This window comes from Erinaceus europaeus, chromosome 1, assembly GCF_950295315.1.
Source record: "Erinaceus europaeus chromosome 1, mEriEur2.1, whole genome shotgun sequence".
NCBI lineage: Eukaryota > Metazoa > Chordata > Mammalia > Eulipotyphla > Erinaceidae > Erinaceus > Erinaceus europaeus.
This window is the reverse complement of record NC_080162.1, coordinates 28,090,168-28,110,227: the sequence shown is the minus strand read 5'-3', so window position 1 is coordinate 28,110,227 and position 20,060 is coordinate 28,090,168. Positions and strand designations below refer to the sequence as shown.

General features: G+C 38.5%; 1 protein-coding gene across 3 annotated transcripts in view; it reads right to left on the bottom strand.

Moving 5' to 3' along the window:
- The window catches only part of KCNMA1 (potassium calcium-activated channel subfamily M alpha 1), a 638,320-nt gene that overhangs the window by 6,037 nt on the left and 612,223 nt on the right, over window positions 1–20,060 (bottom strand). For all 3 annotated transcript variants that reach the window (XM_060170921.1, XM_060170943.1, XM_060170877.1), the window contains 3 exons: window positions 11,576–11,770; window positions 8,538–8,656; window positions 6,600–6,824 (listed from right to left, as the gene is read on the bottom strand). In XM_060170921.1, coding sequence (XP_060026904.1) covers window positions 6,600–6,824; window positions 8,538–8,656; window positions 11,576–11,770 — 539 coding nt within the window. The remainder of the gene's footprint in view (window positions 1–6,599; window positions 6,825–8,537; window positions 8,657–11,575; window positions 11,771–20,060) is intronic.

The following is a 20,060-nucleotide window of genomic DNA, read 5'->3' as shown; positions in this document are numbered from 1 at the left end:
GACACTTCCTTTGGAGATGCCACTTATAAGGAACAGTCATACTAGTATTAGGTTAAGTTCCTGTGGATCAGGGTCTCACATACAAGTTGTGAAGCTCTGAGGAAGTTATTACACCATTTATTTTAGCTTTATTTCTTGTTCTGTAAAATGGAACTTCCTAACATTATTGGTAGGATAAAAAGAGCTAGTACCCATAAGGCACTTACCATATGAGCAGTTAAGGTTAAGCAAATGCAAGTTGTTACAAAGATAAGTACTATTAAAGTTGTTATTAGGCACTATAGCATAGTGGCAAGTTTTATAGACCTGAGTTCTAAATTTCCCTTTACCAAGTCCTGACTGTGCTTCTTTAAGCATATCTGACCCCTGATACACTTCATCTTTCAAATGTAGATATGAAAGTGTCTACATATGAGGTTGTTGTAAAAATTGAATAAGTTAATATATGTAAAGTGCTTAGAGTAGTGTCCCTTGTAAGCACCGAGGGTTAGCTTTTAGTATAAGTTTTGCATTAGTGACAACTTTCAGTACTAAATGACCAGGTGTGTATGGGTAGTATCATTTAGTGTGATTGAAGATAAGCTAGAGGTAGGAAATTGAGGTGTATAAATTGGAGCTTGTGGCTATAGCAATAACAGGAGGGTTTGTTGGGTAGCCTTCATTTGGAAGGTGAAAGGAAGAAGGAGTAGCCAAGGATTCTGTCTGTGGAGTTCAAGGCTGGTACTTTAATTTGGAACCCGTGTATTTGAAACATTGACTTTCCCTTGACAGGTACTCCATCCCACCTATAAGCCATCTGCTTCACCCATTTCTTCTTTCACCACAAAGATCAAAATAAGGGTCAGGGTTCCTGCTATCAATTATTACATAGAGTTCTGGAAGAGAGGTCTGTAGTGAGGAAGGGCCACCGATCTGAGCTGACTGAGATTTCTGGGTACCAGCAGTTAAGAGGAAAAACAGGCAGGAGGCTGAGTGGTAAGCATGCGGGTTAAGCGCACATGGTACAAAGTGCAATAACCAGTTAAGGATCCCGGTTCGAGCCTCCCAGCTCCCCACCTGCAGGAGGTAGCTTCACAAGCAGTGAAGCAGGTCTGTAGGTCTCTATCATTCTCTCCCCCTCTCTGCCTTCCCCTCCTTTCTTGATTTCTCTCTGTCCTATCCAGCAACAACAACAGCTATAACAATAACAACAACCACAACAAGGGCAGTAGCAAGGGCAACAGCAAAGGAAAATGGACTCCAGGAGCAGTGGCTTCATTGTGCTGGCACGGAGGCCCAACCCTGGAGGCAAAAAAAAAAAAAAAAAAAAACAGGCTACACTGTGCAAACAGAGCCTCTCTGCTGGCTCTGTGGGTTGTCAGTGCTATGGGATTTAGCCTTTTCACATAACTACTCCCCAGAGAAAACTGCATTAAAGGAGAGACGACAATATAGCAAAGATATTTGGGATAATTGGTCCTCATCTTGCTGCACCACAGCTGAAGTTTAGAGAGAAAAGGCTTGAAAAGAAAAGATTTAATTTGGAGAGATATAAGAGTTAAGACGGGTAAGAGCTAACAAGGAGTTCAAGCCTCCTTGTGGTTTCACATCTCACATTTCAGATAGGCAGGCTGGCATATAACCTCTGCCTGTCAGATTCCAAGGTCTTCAGTGAACTGCACCCACATCTTCTGCCTCCTTTTCACTCTGGGACCAAAATGGGACTATTTCTTAGGAATGAAAGTCATTTGTATCAGACCAAGAGGAATCTCACTTTGCGAAAACAATCACACTTCTTTACAGTTGTCTACTATGTCTCTACTTCCCTCTTTGAACTGAAAATCTGATGTTCTAAAAAGGAAGACAGAGAACCCAGTGGAGATTGTATTGTTATGTGGAAAACTGAGAAACATATGTCTGTACAAACTATTGTATCTACTGTCAAATGTAAAACATTAATCCGCCAATAAAATAAAGAAAGAAAGGAAAAGAAAATCTGATGCTGCCACACTCTGGGCAGAGCCAGCCACCTTCTCCTTCCTGCCCACTTCAGTCCTCTCTCTCCTTCAGCCCTCATTACAACTTCCACCAGGAGGCAGACTATTCACTCTTCCATCTCAGGAGGCAGGGGACACTACCTACTTCACTTCCCTATGCACTTCCCTATGTGCTACCTCCAGGAAGGAGATAGTCAACTATTTTGGTGACAGATGCCCACAGCTACTTCTTCATCATATTATGACAAAGCAGGGATAGGCTGAGAAAAAGCTGATTGAGACATTGATTTTCACCCTGTCTTGGCTTCTACAGGCCCTGAAATTTCTGCACTCTCCTCTTTTCTTGCCAGGTAGAAGTCTGTTGCTATAGGAACCTGGCAGGTTGATTTAATTGTCTTTATTGGGATTCAGGTACCTTTAGGCTTTTTCAGTGCTCAAGAAGAGTCAGTCAGAAGATTTTTCTGGTCATCTGGGATCTTGACAGTGCTGGCAGGAGGCACAGTCAACTGTCTATTCACTGAACTTAATAGGACTGCCCTCCTCAGAATCTATGTATTTAGTTCAAGACATTTCCAACAGTACAGCAGCAGTGTGAAACATCTACTGAAACTTGTGTTTTTTAAAAAAGTTAAACCAAGAATGGAATCTATAAAATGATTAAAAGTAGAAAAATGTTTAAAGTCAATTTATTTAAAAAAAATCTTGAGCATCTATTTTCAGGTTTGGTTCACAACTCATAAAATATTTTGTAAGTTCTATCAATTATAAAAGCTTGACTATAGAAGGGCCCAGCTTTCCCTATTCTTCTGATTTGATTGCGTGAAGGGCCCTGGTTGTCATTCATTAGGGATGCTAATGATTTCATAATCATCTGAATGTTGAGGCTGAGGTGTCCTTGCAACTCCTATTCTCCCTACTTGCTTAAGAAAGGTTCAGTCTTTTTTAAAACCTAAAGCAAATTGAACTGAATTGCTCACAAATTGCTTCTTTTTTACAGTGGTGCAAATAATTGAGTTTCTAGCTATTTTCTCTTTAAATGTACATACTTTCTCAAGTAACTATCCTTTTTTACCCTTGTGTGCTTTCACACACACACACACACACACACACACACACACACACACACACACACCCGCCTCTTATAGAAAGGGAAAATGGGACAGATGTGACATGACAAACGTGTATACTTCCTAAGAGGACTTGAAAAAATGGGGAGTTTGGAAAACAATGGAGGATACTTTATTGTGAAAAACATAATATAGTAGTTCTGGGTAATAAAATACAAGTAATAATAATACCTTTCCCACTACTCATTATACCAAGTCCTAAGTACAGTCAATTTTCATTTATGTCCTAGAAGATTAGGAAAAAATCCCCAAATTTCATCTCCTGTCAGTCTTTTCCTAGTCCACTCCCACCAAAATGTCAGCTCATCGGTTCTAACAGATTGTATATACAACACAATTTAGATTTACTTCTCTCTCTCTGCCCAATCTCTGGTTGGGATTAAGTAAGTGTCTGAAAGGCAGGTAGCAGGAGATGCCTGGGCCATCTCCCATATGACTGGGTGTGAACTCTTGAGTTGATAGATACAGCTGAATGATTTTCATTTGGGCTTTTGCTGATAGAACGTAAAGCAGAATATTAATTTTACCATTTATAACCCTCTTGGTTTAAGTCTAAAGGAGAATAAAATACTAACTGAGAAAAAGGTTTGCCAAATAGAATAACTACAAATGTTTCCAGGAAAGCTAATCACCTGGCATCATCACTTGAATGACTGGGTCTTGCCAAGATAAACACAAAGATGTGGACAGACTTATGGGCAGTGGGTTGGGGTAGTGGTAATGGGAGGAGTGGAGGAAGCTGGATTTTTGATGGGAAAATGCTTTTGGACTTGGAGCAAGGTACCAAGGTGGGCAGGGAGGCCACGTGCAGATTTAAAGGCAAGCCAGATGGAGAGAAGTCCCCCCCCCCCATAAATTACCCAACCCCAAACCCAAGAACACCAAAACAAACTCTAAGGGATCTAGCAGTAGCAGCAGTGCAGCCTCATTGCGCTGAAAAGTTTAGAAAGTGGGAGGAGGTGGAGAAGGGAAAAAGGAGGGGAAGGGGGAAGGGAGAAAAGCAAAAGAAAAATAAATAAAATCACAAACAGAACAAGATAAATAAAAATAAACAAACCAATAACAGAATAAAATTTTTAACTCCTTTTTTTTAATTTCACAAAAGTTTTCACAAGGACAACGTCATAGAAGAAAAACCCCCAGCAGTGGCTAGGTCATGCAGAACCATTAATTGTCATACCTTGGCCCATTCTATTCATCCTTGTTGCACTTTAGAGAGAGAAGTAAGCTATGTGAGTTTTACAATGCTTTTAAACTGTCATATTTCCTGCTGAGCACTTTAACTGGCACATTCTTATAGTTATAAATGTTCTGTGGGCATAACTGTATAACTTCCTTTGCAAAGAATACATGAAGAGCTCTTCATGATCCATAACTAGGAGATATGTGTGTATATTTATATATGTATCTATAGATATACACATATATATCTATAGATAAATATATATATATATATAAAGCCAGATGGTTATATATAATATATAAACCAATATGCAGGATCAAAAATAATTTGAAAAAATCTTCCACTAATGGGTCTTTTTAATACATATGTATATAATAAGTTCCCATCCCATTATCGGCTTGAATACTGCACTAACTTATCTTTGGTGTGGGGGCAGAGGTTCTGACAGAGTTTCATCATTTTGTCAGTAAAAGTGCTTGTCAATTCACACAGCAAGCAAAACTCCAAAACTATCATGCTTGAGGGAATTGGGGATCCAAAAATCTAAATCCAAAACATTCACCATAAAAACACCTTTTTTATTTTCTGTAGCTGTGACTTTTTTTTTTTCTCTTCTCTATCCCTATTCTGTCAGGAATGTTTGAAATGTAACATTTCAAACATGTATGTTACCAGCCCAGGGCTAGTCCAGCCATACGAGAATTTGGCTATGGTGGAGTTGGTCAGTTTTTAAAGAATTAATCCATTGCCTAAAGCATGATTTACATGCACAAACATCTGACAACAGTATAGTAAGAGAAAAAAAAAACTTTTCAACTTTCCTACTGATGCTCACTAACAGTTAAAAAAAAGGAAAAATAATGATAGCAAAACATGTTTGGCTCACTGCTGTACTCTTCTCCCCCATCTCTTAATAACAAGACGCAGTTTATTTATTTATTTAGTTAGTTAGTTTTTATTTTTTATCATTTTCCTGCTTAACTGAGTTGGCTATGTTAAAGAAATAGATGATGAGGAATTTTTCTCACCAGCTTCCTGCTTTGGGACAGCCAGCATCATGCAGCTGTGCCAACAGTTTAAGGAGGTAGCTGGCTTTTGTCTTTGTTGAGTCTACTGTGGCTCGATCCGCTTACATTCTGATTTATTGAGCATGTTGGATTCTAGAAAAACATGGTCTGCTGCTGGGTTTATCTTCCTCTCGCTCTACTATGGCCCCAGTCCTGGCTTCTACCTGGCATTGGGGCTCTACTTAGTCAAACAAAGGGGAGTAAAAGGTCCCCTGAGAATGTATGGAAAAATACTTGATCTTTCCCGAGTATTATTTATTTCTGTACATAAGGTAAATAATTCACCTTTTAAAAGATGTAAAAGTCCCAGGAAGGCAGTTTTTAATGACTTACTTCTGATATTTATGATACATATGGCTTTTCATCCCAAATGTCAAAAGTGAACAAAAAATATAGCTACTCATATGGCAGTATAAGGAGACAGAATAACAATTTAATATGCAATCAAGCTCTTTTCACTTAAATTAATTGACTAGAATTTGATATATCCATGAATAGAATACTACCCTTCCCTCTAGAGTAAGGTTAGAAATATTCATATCAACTTTCAAAATAAGCTAGCTCTGGAACAAAAGGCCTGGTTGAGTAAATAAAACATATTTGATATTCTCTTATAAGAAGCAGGTAAGCAGGTGCTTAATAATCATCTGTACAAATGGTTAAAGTCTTTCAAATACTCTCAGTACTTCTGTCCAGAGAGCAGAAACAGTCAATAAGTTTTCATTGCTTTTTGGTTATTTATTTCAAATAAATGTGTGCTCACTTACTATCTGTGTATAAAAAAAAGGAAAGGAAAGAAAACAACAACAAAATCAAAACTGAAAGCACCCTGATACTCCTGGTAAATCAGAATAAACTTTTCTTCTACATTAACTAAACTTGCTTTGCGTAACTGACATTGATCACAAGTGCTCTCGTCTAATCCATGAACTCCTTGCTGTAGTGAGCTATTTATGTCTGGAGCATGCCTTTGGGTTATTTTTCCCCTAGAATCACAAATAACTTTTGGTCCATCTGCTTATTTGCTGTTGTGCTCAAGGGTTTTATGGTGGTGAAATAAAAATGACAACCACATGCACACTATCATACATATGCAAATATGTGTAAAAAAAAAAGGGAGGGGGACTACAGGGAAAATGGGGGAAAGTTACTGTTGGAAACACCCACTGGGGAAATGAGTGGCAGATACAGTTTCACACACGGTGGCAGTAGGTACACATATCAGAGTCGCTCTTCCTGCACGTACTTCTGTTTGTCTCGAGACTCCCGGGACTTGGGCCGGTTCTGTCGGTTTGCTGTGGAAGGGATGGAGTGAACAGAGGAGCTCTTCTTGCTGGAGGACTGGGACGAGTGGGAAGAATGGGAGAGGCTGGCCCGGGACTGGCCGGCGTTGTGGTCAAACTGCATTAAGCAGAAGATCAGGTCTGTCGGCACAAGTTCAAACTCATACGGGGGATTGGTGATGACATACCTAGATGGAGAAATCAAAAAGGTCACTATCCAGTTACAACTAGGTGGAGGTTTCACATGTGCTTGAATCAAAATCATACCACCTGGTTCCTCAGGTGCACAGGAAATCTAAAGAAGAACTTTTAGGTGGGCCAAGTAGAAGGAGATTTTCTTTAGTTCAACAGGGGAGACCAAACATGAGCCCTGACAGAGACGCTGAACTAGTGCCTCTAATGAGAACATCAGGCATTTACCATAGTCTGTGTGCCCTATGGTAAACTATGGTCTATAATGCCAATTCATTTTTTAACTTGAGTAGCCACACTGCTTGCAGGAAGTTCAAAGGACTGTACTAGTATTCTAGAATTTAATTCTAGAATGTTCCATAATCCCAGGCACATATCACAGAATCTTTACCATGACCATTTCGCTAGTAGTTGCTCACTCTTTATCCTTTAATAAAATCAAATTTTCTTGGAGTTTTACTAAAGAGAAGAATACAGAAAACCTTGTTGTCTATTTGTCATTTTTGCTTTAATAGTTCTTACATTTTATCAGATTTTTCCTGCTTAACACTAGACAAAACTAAAACCAAAACAAACAAAAACAACCCACTGCTTCATATACAACAGTGGAGCTCAAAGTGTGGTGGTCCTCAGAGAGACAACAGTATCAATTAGGAACTATTTAAAATGCAAATTATTAAGCAATCTTACCATAGCCTAACTGAATCAGACACTCTATATGTGGGTCCAGTTATTTTTATTTTGTAAGCTTTTCAGGTGATAGTCATGCTTATTAAACTTTGAGAATTCCATGGTTGTCCTAAACTATGGCTAGATAACAATCTCTGAGCATTAAAAAGTGTGTGTGTGTGTGTGTGTGTGTGTGTGTGTGTGTGTAGATGAGTATATATACTTCATCAACACCAGTTAAGTTTGGGTAATCAGGTTTTATTTAAAAAGCACTCCTCATGATTCTAATGTGTGAGAAGGATTTATGAGACACCCATCTCTATAGCACTGTACCCTGGGATATATTATACAAATGTATGAGTTTTGGTAATTCTAGGATGTTCTTTGAATTTAGGGTTGCTATGAGTTTGTTTTAATGCACATGAGAAAGGTACTATCCTCAAAGATGGCCTTTCCTCCCCATTGAACAGGACAGCATGCAATCTTCCCTGGTGCATGATTATGGAAAAGGACCTAGGCTGGGGGTGGGAGCATTTTGCAGATACCTAGCATGAGGCTGAGGTGATGAGAAATTTTATCCACCTGTCAACAAGTATACTGTAAACCATTACCCCCCCCCAATTAAAAATGTAAGTGTGTGTGTGTCGAAAAAGAGTACATTAAATTAGACTAATTGATAATTCAGATAGCTAAAATATAGCAAAGGAGCCATTCATCTTAAATACTAGCAATATGAGATCTCTATGTTAGGAAGTGACAGAAGTATCCCCTGTAACTGAAATTTGGGAGAGATGTTTCTAGTCAGATTTCTGTAACTGAATGATGGAAGGATTCCATAAAAGTTTAATTCTTCCCACAATGCCTTTAAATCCACTATTAGAAATTCAAGAGAAAAAGCTTCCAATAACTTCCAAACTCAGTGCCAGATTTAAGGTAGGCAGAGAAAACTCCATGCTAAGAACTGGTATGTAGCCCCTACCTTCACAGTGAGTGGCAGGGACAGGCATTTCTGTCAGTATTTGGGGTGGGATAATACTCACCTCTTTGTGCACTGACTGGGGGTGCTAAGGTGAGCATCTCTCAGCCGGTAAATTCCAAAACAAAGCATATTATACGTTTTTAAAGCTTTGCAGAACAGATCACCATAACAACCACCATCCTGGGAGACAACAGAAGAACAGAGAGATGCATCATATTTATTTGCCTGAAATTCAAGGTCCAGGGAGCGAGGAGAATTTTTATGAAAAGCTTGTTTTAGCTCCTCCTGGTTCAGATCTAGAGGTTCTGAGCCCAAAGTTGTGACTGAAGAAATCATTGTGGCTACTATTCTACTTATAATATTGGTGGTGATTTTTAAGGACCAGGACATAAAGGGGCTTTCCTTTGGTTGTTCTCTGGCTTTCTATCTATATCCATTAGAGCTCTAAGGAGATCATGCCTCTGACTCACTTAAACAGAAGGTGTAAAGCCTGAAGATCTCAGATGTACATTCAGCTGAGGAAGAGAAAACAGATCCGTAAAATGGTGATTGTGCTTAGCCCCAACTCAACTGTGATCACTCTGGTGTGACTGTGTTGTCAAAATTGCTCAAGTGATAATTAAAATCACTGCAAGAAGGAAAGACCCCACTAGGTATGATGGTGACAGACTCTTTCAGGTAAGAACTGTGTGAAAAGCACAATTTACAGACCTCAGAGAAAGTAAAGGAGGAAGAGAATGTGTTTTCCCTGGAGCTGGAGGTCTGCAGGTTGAATAACTGGGATTCACAGTTTTAATCAGTTCACAATCACTTTCCAAGGGTTTGGAGCTCAGTTGTGGAATGTGAAAGCAAATTCATTTAATTGGAAATACTGACTTCATGCAACCAGTCTTCAAAGAGACTGGAAAGGGCACTGAGGAGTGACTTCACTAGGAATAAATTCACCTCATTTGTCCTTCCTGTCACTGGAATTGTTATATGGGTGTCATATTAAAGAACATATTTGGGGTCATCTTACCATTATTTAAAGAGCCACTAGCCATGGAAGCAGGCTATCCAAAAATTTCCTAGGCTGACATAAGACCCTGTCCTTAGCCAAATTAAAACACATTGCTGGTCTCCTCAGAGTTTAAAAATAAATGGAAAGGGTGGCATTTTTGCTTGATTCCCTCTATATGAAAGCAGTTGACCTTTCTGGGTGACACTATTATTTGAGCAGTAGGTTTGCTGATTCTTAAGACTTGTAACACTTGTCTTAGAATAGGTCCATGGAGTTGGATTGGAAGTAATAGTGAAGACTTCAAATTTCTACCTGAGTAAGTGAAACAGACTGATGCCTCAAACCAAAGGAAGGTATTGGTCTCCTCAGACACCAATAGGGTTTGGAGAATGGTGTCTGGGTCCAGGCCGAGAAATTAGAAAACAGGGTACTGGGTGGTGGTGCATCCAGTAGAGCACAAAATACCATGCAGGAGGATTAAGATTCAATCCTATATCCCCACCTGCAGCAGAAAATATCTTGAGCTGTGGAGCAGTGCTGCAGGGATCTCTTTTTTGTGTGTCTTTCTTCTTTCTTTCTTCCTTTTCTCTTCTCCTCTCTCTCTCTCTCTCTTTGTTTCTCTATTACCCCATATCAACAAGGCAAGAAAAACTGGCACCAAAACTTCAGCAGTAGCACAGGTGGAGAGAAAGAGAGAGAGAGAGAGAGAGAGAGAGAGAGAGAGAGAGAGTATTAGGGAAGGGAAAGTAAGGGAAGGGAAGGAAGAAAAGGAAAAGAATGGAAGAAGATGGGAGTCGGTCTGTAACCAAGTAGGTTAAGTGCACGCGGCACAAAGCGCAGGGACCAGCATAAGGATACCAGTTCGAGCCCCCGACTCCCCACCTGCAGGGGAGTCGCTTCACAGGTGGTGAAGCAGGTCTGCAGGTGTCTATCTTTCTCTCCCCCTCTCTGTCTTTCCCTCCTCTCTCCATTTCTCTCTGTTCTATCCAAAAACAATGACATCAATAACAACAACAATAATAACCACAACAATAAAACAAAGGCAACAAAAAGGAATAAATAAATATTTTAAAAAGAATGGAAAAAGAGAGGGCAGGCATTGATGCACCTGGTTGACTGCACATGTTACCAAGCGCAAGGACAAGGGTTCAGGCCTCTGCCCCTCACTTCAGAGGGAAAGCTTCATGAGTGATGAAGCACATCTACAGGTGTTATTCTTCCTCCCTCTATTTTCCCCTTCCTTCTCAATTTCTCTCTGCTTCTACCCAATAAAATAAATAAATAAAACATTTTAAATTTTTTGAAAAAGAAAGGAAAGGGAAAAAAAGTAGAAGAACTAGGTCTAAAACTGGGGAGATAGCATCATGGTTATGCAAAGGACTTTCGTGCCTGAGGCTCTGTGGTCCCAGGTTCAATTCCCATCACTACCATAAGCCAGAGCTGAGCAGTGATCTGGCTCCCCCCCCCCCCTTCCCTGCATCATTCTCTCTGTAACTTTCTCATTATAATAGTTTTTAAAAGCCACCTGTAGCATTTGAAAACCACCAGTTAAAAAAAGAAAAGAAAAAGGAAACCACCAGGACCTGGATTATACCCATGTTTAAAAAACTTGAATCTAAGGGCTAGTCTTGGCCATCAAGGGTATTTTAAAGTTCTTCCTGGGATGTTAATGTGTAGTTGGAGTTAATTAGGCCAGGGCCTTGGTTAAGTCCCTGCACCAAGGGTTCTCAGCCTTGGCTACATACTGGAATCACCTGCAGACTCCCAGTCCTTGTAGAGAACACCTGAGGTAAGGCGCATGTTGAGGCAAGGGTTCCTGGTGCAAATTCCTCAAAGAGCCAGTTCTCAGATTTTCAGAGTCTGTTTCCCTAGCATTTATGCTAGCGGAACCTGTGTCAGCGAGTTACCATAAAGACTAAAACAAATGGCTAAAAGTGAAGTACAGTACCTGGTACAAAGTAAACTGAGAACATGCCATCTTTATTCTGGACCTTTGAAAACAGAGAGAAAGAAATGCCTACCTTGTCACCAACACCAGTTCATTCAAATTAAGCTGTTTCTACACAGAAGGCTCAGTGACCTGTGTGTCATGAACTCACCCCTAAATCAGCGAAGGGGCCATCCAGCAGTGCTAACTGGGCCACACGACAGCGGTCCCTGTTGGCCAGTGTCTGGGGGGTGCTGTAGCCACCTCGAAGTGCATTCTCTTCAGCAATCAGAGCCTCAAGCTCTGGAGTGGCTCCTCCTGTCACCAGGGTCCGTATCAGAGTAAGGATATTATCATTGAAGTACGTCTAGGGAAAGAGAAGGGGGAGTCCATTAAGCAAACACCCTAAAGTCACAACAACCGACATCCAAATTACAACTTTTCTTGGTAGCTCCTGTTTCAAGTTCTGGCCTGTCTCTTCAAATAATTTTATGTGGGAAGTGAAAAGACAGCAGCCTCCAATTATTCCATTCTTTTCTCTCCTGGTTCTATCACCAGAGACTGACTTTTAAAAACCAATTTAGGGTTTTTATTTTTTAATTTTCTTTAAAAAATTATTAAAGGGCTAAAGTCTAATTGACTTGCATTTACCACAGTTGGTATTAGTAGAGGCAAAAATACTGTTTTTCCCTCCTCAAGTCTCACTACTTGGGGACTTGAAATAGGTATAATAACATGCAGCTCACACAACATATTCAAGACAAGTAGGACTGCCTCTCAGGTCCTGGCCCCATGCACCAGACAACTGTCTTACCCTAACAATGATTAACTTCTTTCTGTGTTAGAATTGGATATCAAATTTGTCTAGACCAGAAGTCCATATTAATTAAGTTAAACTAATAAAGCTTATGTATGTATGAATGTATGTATGTATGTATGTATGTATTCCTGCTGAGGATTGTGTGTGTGCTTCTATTACTACGATGAAGATAGCAACTAGTAGTACTGGGTTTGCTTTCCTCATGTAAATATTACCAAAATCATGAAAAATCATATTAAATTTTAGCAGCAAAAGAAAGTAGAACTGTTGTTCATAACCCATGAGTCCCTAAAGAGGACATATTCCCTACAGAAGAAGTTCAGATGTATTCCAGAGCAGAGAAGCAGAATTGGGACAAGAAATGGAGAAAATGTTGCTGGCTTGGTTAAAGGATGAGAGTCAGACTCTGTTTTAATGTACTGGGCAGCTTCCTGACTAAAATGTTATTTAATATTCTGAGTTTCAGTTTCATGATCTGTAAGATGTCACATAGAGTGACTATAAGGACTAGGTTACTTAATGCAAGTGAAACATGCTTGAAGACTTGGGTCTTTGTTCATTCCCATTCTTTTCTTCTTTAAAAATATTTTTCTAGGTTTCTTTGGGGGAATGAGGTGCAAAGCAAAATCACTGATTTCAGTCTTTTATCTGCACTACTCAGTTGCCTGTATTGAAGACTCCATTTAACCTCAGAAATAGAACAAAAGTCACACAGGCTGGGATGTAGCATGAGGGGCTAGTTTGGGGCACATTTGCAGATAGCTTCCAAAGTTCTCAGAGGTAAATCCTCTTCCCTACAGTCAAATAGCTCATTAGAAGCAAGAGACCCTACCTCAGCTTTTTGGCCCAGTATATGAATAAGTGCTGCGCAAAGAACTTTGACCAGGACTTTTGGGCTGTAGTTACCCTCCTAAATCAAGATGTAGGTGAGGAATTCAACAGCAGGTAAGGAAAAGAGCAGCATATGACCCTGTATACTGAAAAATAGACCTCTCCTAGCTCAAATCAATGAGAAAACTAAACAACAATATAGGTAAATTTTAAAAATGGAACCACAGTGTCCAAAATATAAAGGAAAAAACAGCCTTCTGACTGGTAATATTGTATCTGGAAGAAGCAACAGAAGAAAGTTAGCATTTCTGTTGGAGTATACCTATGCATGAAATATACATACAACATATATGTATATTAACTACAGAATACTTGTAAGCAGTGAAAGTTCAAATAATAACCAAGCTGACTTCACCAACATATCCAAATGCTTTTTATGTAAGATACTGAAATAAAAAATGGGTGAAATAAATAAAAGAATTAAGAAATCCCACCCTTTTATAAAAAACTCAAATAACTAGAATTAGAAAGGAAGTTTATTTTTTAATTTTTATTTAGTTATTATTGAATAGAAACAGAGAAAAATTGGTGGTCCAGGAGGTGGCACAGTGGATAAAGCATTGGATTCTCAACCATGAGGTCCTGAGTTCTATCCCTGGCAGCACATGTACTGGAGTGATGTCTGGTTCTTTCTCTCCTCCTATCTTTCTCATGAATAAATGAATAAATTTTAAAAAAAAAGGAAAGAAAAAAGAAACAGAGAAACTGAGAGGTGAGGAGGAGATAAAGAAAGAAAGTGACAGAGATATCTGCAGCCCTGTTTCATCACTCCTGAGGCTTTTCCCTTATAGCTGGGGACCAGGGGCTTGGATCCACTTTTTTGTGCACTGCAATGTGTACACTTAACCAGGTTTGCCACCACCTGCCCCCTAAAGGGAACTTTCTTAACTTTATAATGACCATCTATTAAAATTTTCAGATAAATAAAACTTAATGGTGGCAGTTTTGAGTTTTTGCCTAAGGTCAGGAACAAGATGAGGATATCACCACTATTTTTTTTTTTTCAAAATAGCACTAGAGGCGCTAGTCAGGGCTAGAAATAAATGAAAAGTATCCCTAACATAAGGGAAGTAAAACTATATTATCAGAGAATGTGCTATTATATATAGAAAAATCAAAAGATACTCATTGAAATACTAGCATAAGAAGGGCCAGGTGGTAGCACACTTGGTACAGTACGCGTATCACAATGCACAAGAACTCGGGTGTGAGCCCCTGGCTCTCCATCTGTAGCGGGAGGGCTTCACTAGCAGTGAAGCAGTGCTGCAAGTGTCTCTCTTCCTCACTCCCTTTCTAACTCCTCCTCCCCTATCAATTTTTCTCTGTCTCTATCCAATAAGTAAATAAATGAATATTAGCATAAGTAATAAATTAGCAAAGTTTCAGGATATAAAATTAATATAAAAATCATTTAGGTAACTACACACCTGCAATGAACATTAAAAAATAAATTAAGAAAGCAATTCCACATATAATAGTATCACAAAGAATAAAATACTTAAGAATAAATTTATCTAGCTATGTACGTGATTGGTACACTAAAAATGATAAAATATTTCTGAATTAAGAAAAAGCTAGTTAAATTTAAAGCTACCCCACGGTAATGTGTATAAAAGACAGTATTACTAAGATGGAACTCTTTTTAAATATTTATTTATTTATTTATTTATTCCCTTTTTGTGTTGCCCTTGTTTTTTTTATTGTTGTAGTTATTGACATCATCGTTGTTGCATAGAACAGAGAGAAATTGAGAGAGAAGGGGAAGACAGAGGGGGAGAAAAAGATAGACACCTGCAGACCTGCATCACCACTTATGAAGTGACATCCCTGCAGGTGGGGAGCCAGGGGCTCGAACTGGGATCCTTAACGCTGGTCCTTCTGCTTCCTGCCACCTGCGCTTAACCTGCTGCACTACCACCCGACTCCCAATAGATGGAGCAAAACAATCTTAAGACAGTAAAACAAAGCTAGAAGACCTACATGTCTTAATTTTAAAGCACATTCCAACATTGACGCAAGCAAAAACAGAGTGTATAATGACAGAAGGATAAACATACAAATTTTTGGTTTAGAATTAAGACTCCAGATATAAACTCATGCATTTATTGCTATGGCATAGAATTACTAATAAGACTTTTGCCAGACTGATAATAGCAACAGCTCAAAGGACTAAGGTTTATAAGTCAGCTGATCTTCAACAAGGTTAGCAACAAAGCGTGCCCATACTTAGTATACAGCTAGAGTCTTAGCTCACACCATGTGAAAAACTAAATTCAAATGTATGTAAAACTTACATGTGAGGCCGGTGGTAGTCCACCCGATTAAGCATACACAGTATGAAGCGCAAGAATTTGTGCAAGGATATGGGTTTGAGCCACTGACTCCTCAGATGCTTCATAAACAGTGAAGAAAGTCAGCAGGTGTCTAGCTTTTTCTCTCCTTATCTCCCTCTCCCCTCTCAAGTTCTCTCTGTCCTAGCCAATAAAATGGAAAAAAAATGGCTGCCAAAAGCAATAGATTTGTAGTGGTGGCAAAGAGCCCCAGTGATAACACTGGAGGAAAACAAAATTTTAAAAAACTTAAATGCAGTAGTTAAAATTATAAAATGCTTCAAAGAAGATATGAGTAGTTCTCGTGACCTTTGATTTGTAAACAAATTCTTAGATATCACATCAAATTTAACCAAGAAAAGAAAAAAATGGCTAAGTTGAACCTAATCAAAATTGAATAATTTTTGTACATTCAAAATTTACAAAGCTGAAAGAAAATCCAAAGAGTTAGAGAAGCAAATCATAAATCTGATAATAGTCTAATGTCTAGGCTATATTTGAAAGAATATCACAAATCAACAACATAAATTTTAAAGTAGCATTGAATAAACACTCATGAAAAAATATATTATACAAGTGATCAACAAACTAGTGAAAAAATGATCACTGCCACTAATAATAGGGAAAGTACATTTCAAAATAATTTTGTACCCACAAAATGGCTGTAATTATACAAACTGATAATAAGAGTTGATGAGGATAGGGGGACATTTATATGACTGGTGGGCAGATAAAAATGCAACAGTTACTTTGGAAAATAGTCTGGAAGTTCCTCATACAGTTATTATACTATGTATATAGGCAAAGATATGAAAACATATATATCTCCATAAAAAAACTTATACAAGGGGGGAGGGAAGATAGCATAATGGTTATACAAAAAGACTTTCATTCCTAAGGCTTCAAAGTTCCAGGTCAATTCCTAGAACCACAATAAATCAGAACTGAGCATTGCTCTAGTCTCTCATTAAAACTAAAGTAATGAGTGCAGCCTGCAATGAGTGCAGCCTAGAATGTTCCTAGCTATGACCACAGAATGTGAGCTCAAACCTACAGAGACGCAGAGGTTACACAGGCTCCTTTGCTGAATATGGACTCCAGGTCAAATCGATGGGCTTTACAGTTAACAATATTTATAAACGTTTCTCATATTTGGGAGCTTCTCTCTTCCCTGATCCAGATTTCTAGTCCTATTTCCAACTCTGACACCATCTCCCCAGACAATACCTTTAGCCCACCTGCATGGTAGGTGTCCGGTTCCGGCAAGTATTAGTCACGTCATGGTCCCTTGGAATATACCTAAAGTAGACTTACTAGTCTTTTCTAACATGGAGACCCCAAATATCATCTGCTAAGGTCTTATGTTTAGATTCCTAATTAGTAAACCATTTGTTCTGCTTTATATCTTAATGCTTTTTCAGCCACCAAGTTGCAGATGCTACCATGATGCCAACCTGACTTCCCTGGGCAGATGACCTCATCAATGTCTCCTGGATCCTCACCTCTCCAGAGCCCTGCCCCACCAGGGAAAGACAGAAACAGGCTGGGAGTATGGATCCACATGCCAATATCCATGTCCAGCATAGAGGTAATTATAGAAGCCAGACCTTCTACCTTCTGCACCCCATAATCATCCTTCCATGTTCCCAGAGGGATAAAGATTAAGAAAGGCTCCAGTGGTGGGGATGGGATATGGAACTCTGGTGGTGGGAACTGTGTGGAATTGTACTCTTCTTATCCTATGGTCTTGTAGATCATTATTATATCAGTAATAAAAAAAAGAAAAAAAACTAAAGCAAAAATGCTTAATAAAAATAAAACATACACAAGTGTTTATATAAGCACTATTAATAATAGGCAAGACAAAAAGATTCCAAGTTTTTATTACCTACTGAGTGCAGAAAACAAGATGTGTTACACCTATGCTTACAGATTATTTTAATACCATAAAAGAAAATGTAGTGCTAATATATGCTCCGACATGGATGAACCTTGAATCCATAATGCTAAGTGAACTAAATTAGTAACTGAACTCTACATATTACATGATTCTACTCATGAAATATCCAGAATTTCTAGGTTTAGTCACTGGCTAAGTGAAATATGTCAACAGAGAATAAGGAATATTATGTGACCTTAAACATAAATTTAAAAAATATATATATCCTTCACAGACCAAGAACAGGTTGGGAGGAGTCTCAGGGGGTAGAGGTCAGAAGAGAGGTGTGGACAAAATAGATAAAGGTGGTCAAAGGCAAATATTTCCAGTTATAGGGGCTGGGCGATGATGCACCCAGTTAATCACACATAGTACTAATTTCAAGGACCTGGGCAATGATTCAGGTTCAAGCCCCCACTCCCCACTTGTAGGGAGGATGCTTCACAAGTGGTGAAGCAGGTCTGCAGGTATCTATTTCCCTCACCCTTCTCAATTTCTCTCTGTCCTATTCAATAAAATGGAAAAATCAATGGTCACCAGAAGCAGTGGATTCGTAGTGCCAGCACTAAACCCCAGCAAAAACCCTTTCTCTCTGCCCACCCATCTCAACTGTCCTATTGAATAAAATTTTAAAAACTGTTATAAAATAAACAAACTCTGGAGATGTACTGTACATCCTGTGATATAAACAATAAATTTATATACTGTGTTTCCATGTTGCATATAATTTTAACTGTGTATTTTAATGTTGCTAATATTTTTTAATTCTTACCAAAATATTTGCTATGTGAAATGATGAATACACTAACTATACTCATTATTATCATTTTTCAATGCTTACGTATATGAAATAGGTTAGATACCTTAAACATATTCAGTGTTGTAAGTCAATTAGATAAACTCAGTGAAAGAAAGTAAATGTTATAAAATAACAGTGATAAAAGCTGCAGCCTTGGCTAGGAAGGTGGCATAGTGGATAAGGTGTTGGACTTTCAAACATCAGTTCCTGAGTTTGATCCCTAACATCACATATGTCAGAATGGTGCTCTGGTTTGTTTTTTTTCTTTACTCATTAATGAATAAATAATTTTCAGACAAAAACTGTAGCTTCAACCAACCGAATTCAAACATAACTAGCCATTTAATTAATCTCAGGACACTTGATACTTGTCCTGTTTGGCAAACACTACTTAAGCATAAAAACTACAGAATTCAGATGACCAGGCAGTGGCGCAACCAGTTAAGTGCACATAGTGCCATGCTAAAGGGTCCATGCAAGGACCCAGGTTTGAGCATCCCCTCCACAACCATTCCTCTCTTTTTCTTTCTCTCTGCCCACCCATCTCAACCGTCCTATCGAATAAAATAAAATAATAAAGAAAAGAAAATAAGAAAAAGAAAATGTCTACCAGGAGCAATAGATTCATAGTGGTGACACCAAGTTTCAGCAATAATCCTGAGGGGAAAAAAAGAAGGGAAAAAACCCCTAGAATTTACTAAAGAAAATGTGTATTTACAAAAATGACTTGGAAATTAAAAATTTATATACTTCAGAAACAACCACAAATGCACTTGAAAGGTTTCCAAAAAAAGATGACAAACCAGTGCCCTTTAGGATGCAGGAGATGACATCTATCTACCCTCAATTAATTTATTTTGAGCTTAAAATTTTATTTATCTAACAAAAGATAGAGAAAAGGAACCAGAGCATTGCTCCAGCATATCTGACGCTAGGGATCAAACCTAGGGTCTGACCCTAGCTTTCTATCTACTGAATCACCTTCCCAGGCAGGAGATAACACTTATAGAACAATGACAGTGGTGCAAATTGGTGCAATTGTTTCTAAGAAATAACCTGGCAAAATATATATGAGGATTGGGTTGGCAAAATAGCTGACTTGAATAGTGCACTCCTTTTGTCATTTGTAACAGTCCAAGTTCTAGCCTGACCCACATCACACTGGAGGAAGTTTCCATACTATGTTCTCTTTCACTCTCTCTGCCTCTTTGTCTCTGCTTGACAGCAACAGTGACTACCACCCCCCACACACAACATGATGATATAACAAACAAGTACCAAGAGCTTTAAAAATGCTTATGTAGATATTTTATTAGATAGAGACAGAGAAAAATTGAAAGGGGAGGGGGAGATGGAGAAGGAAAGAGACGAAGAGACACCTACAGCCCTGCTTCACCACTCATGAAGTTTTATCCATGCCGATGGGGACCAGGACCTTGAACCTGGGTCCTTGTGCACTGTACTGTATGCTCTTAAGCAGGTGTGCCACTGCCTGGCACATTAATTCAGTAAATTTACCTCAAGTTGTTCCTTTCTCAAGGATTTATCACAGGGTTAATTACTATGATAAAATATATTTTAAACTAAATCCCTCACAATAGAATAATGATTAAATAAATTCTGAAATGTCTAATAGAGTCCCATGAAGTTCTATGAAATCAAACAATTCATATAATTTGATTTGGATAAAATACTAACTAAAAAGAAATAGCCAAGATATAAAACTGAGTAATACTACTGAAAAGAAGTTACCATGACATAAAACTCAACGATTCTATATTTATCTATCCACCAGGAAGAAACTATTAAAAAGTCTTTGTATTGGAGAATATTTTATATTTATGTTTTTCTTTATACAATTTCAAGATTTCCAATTTT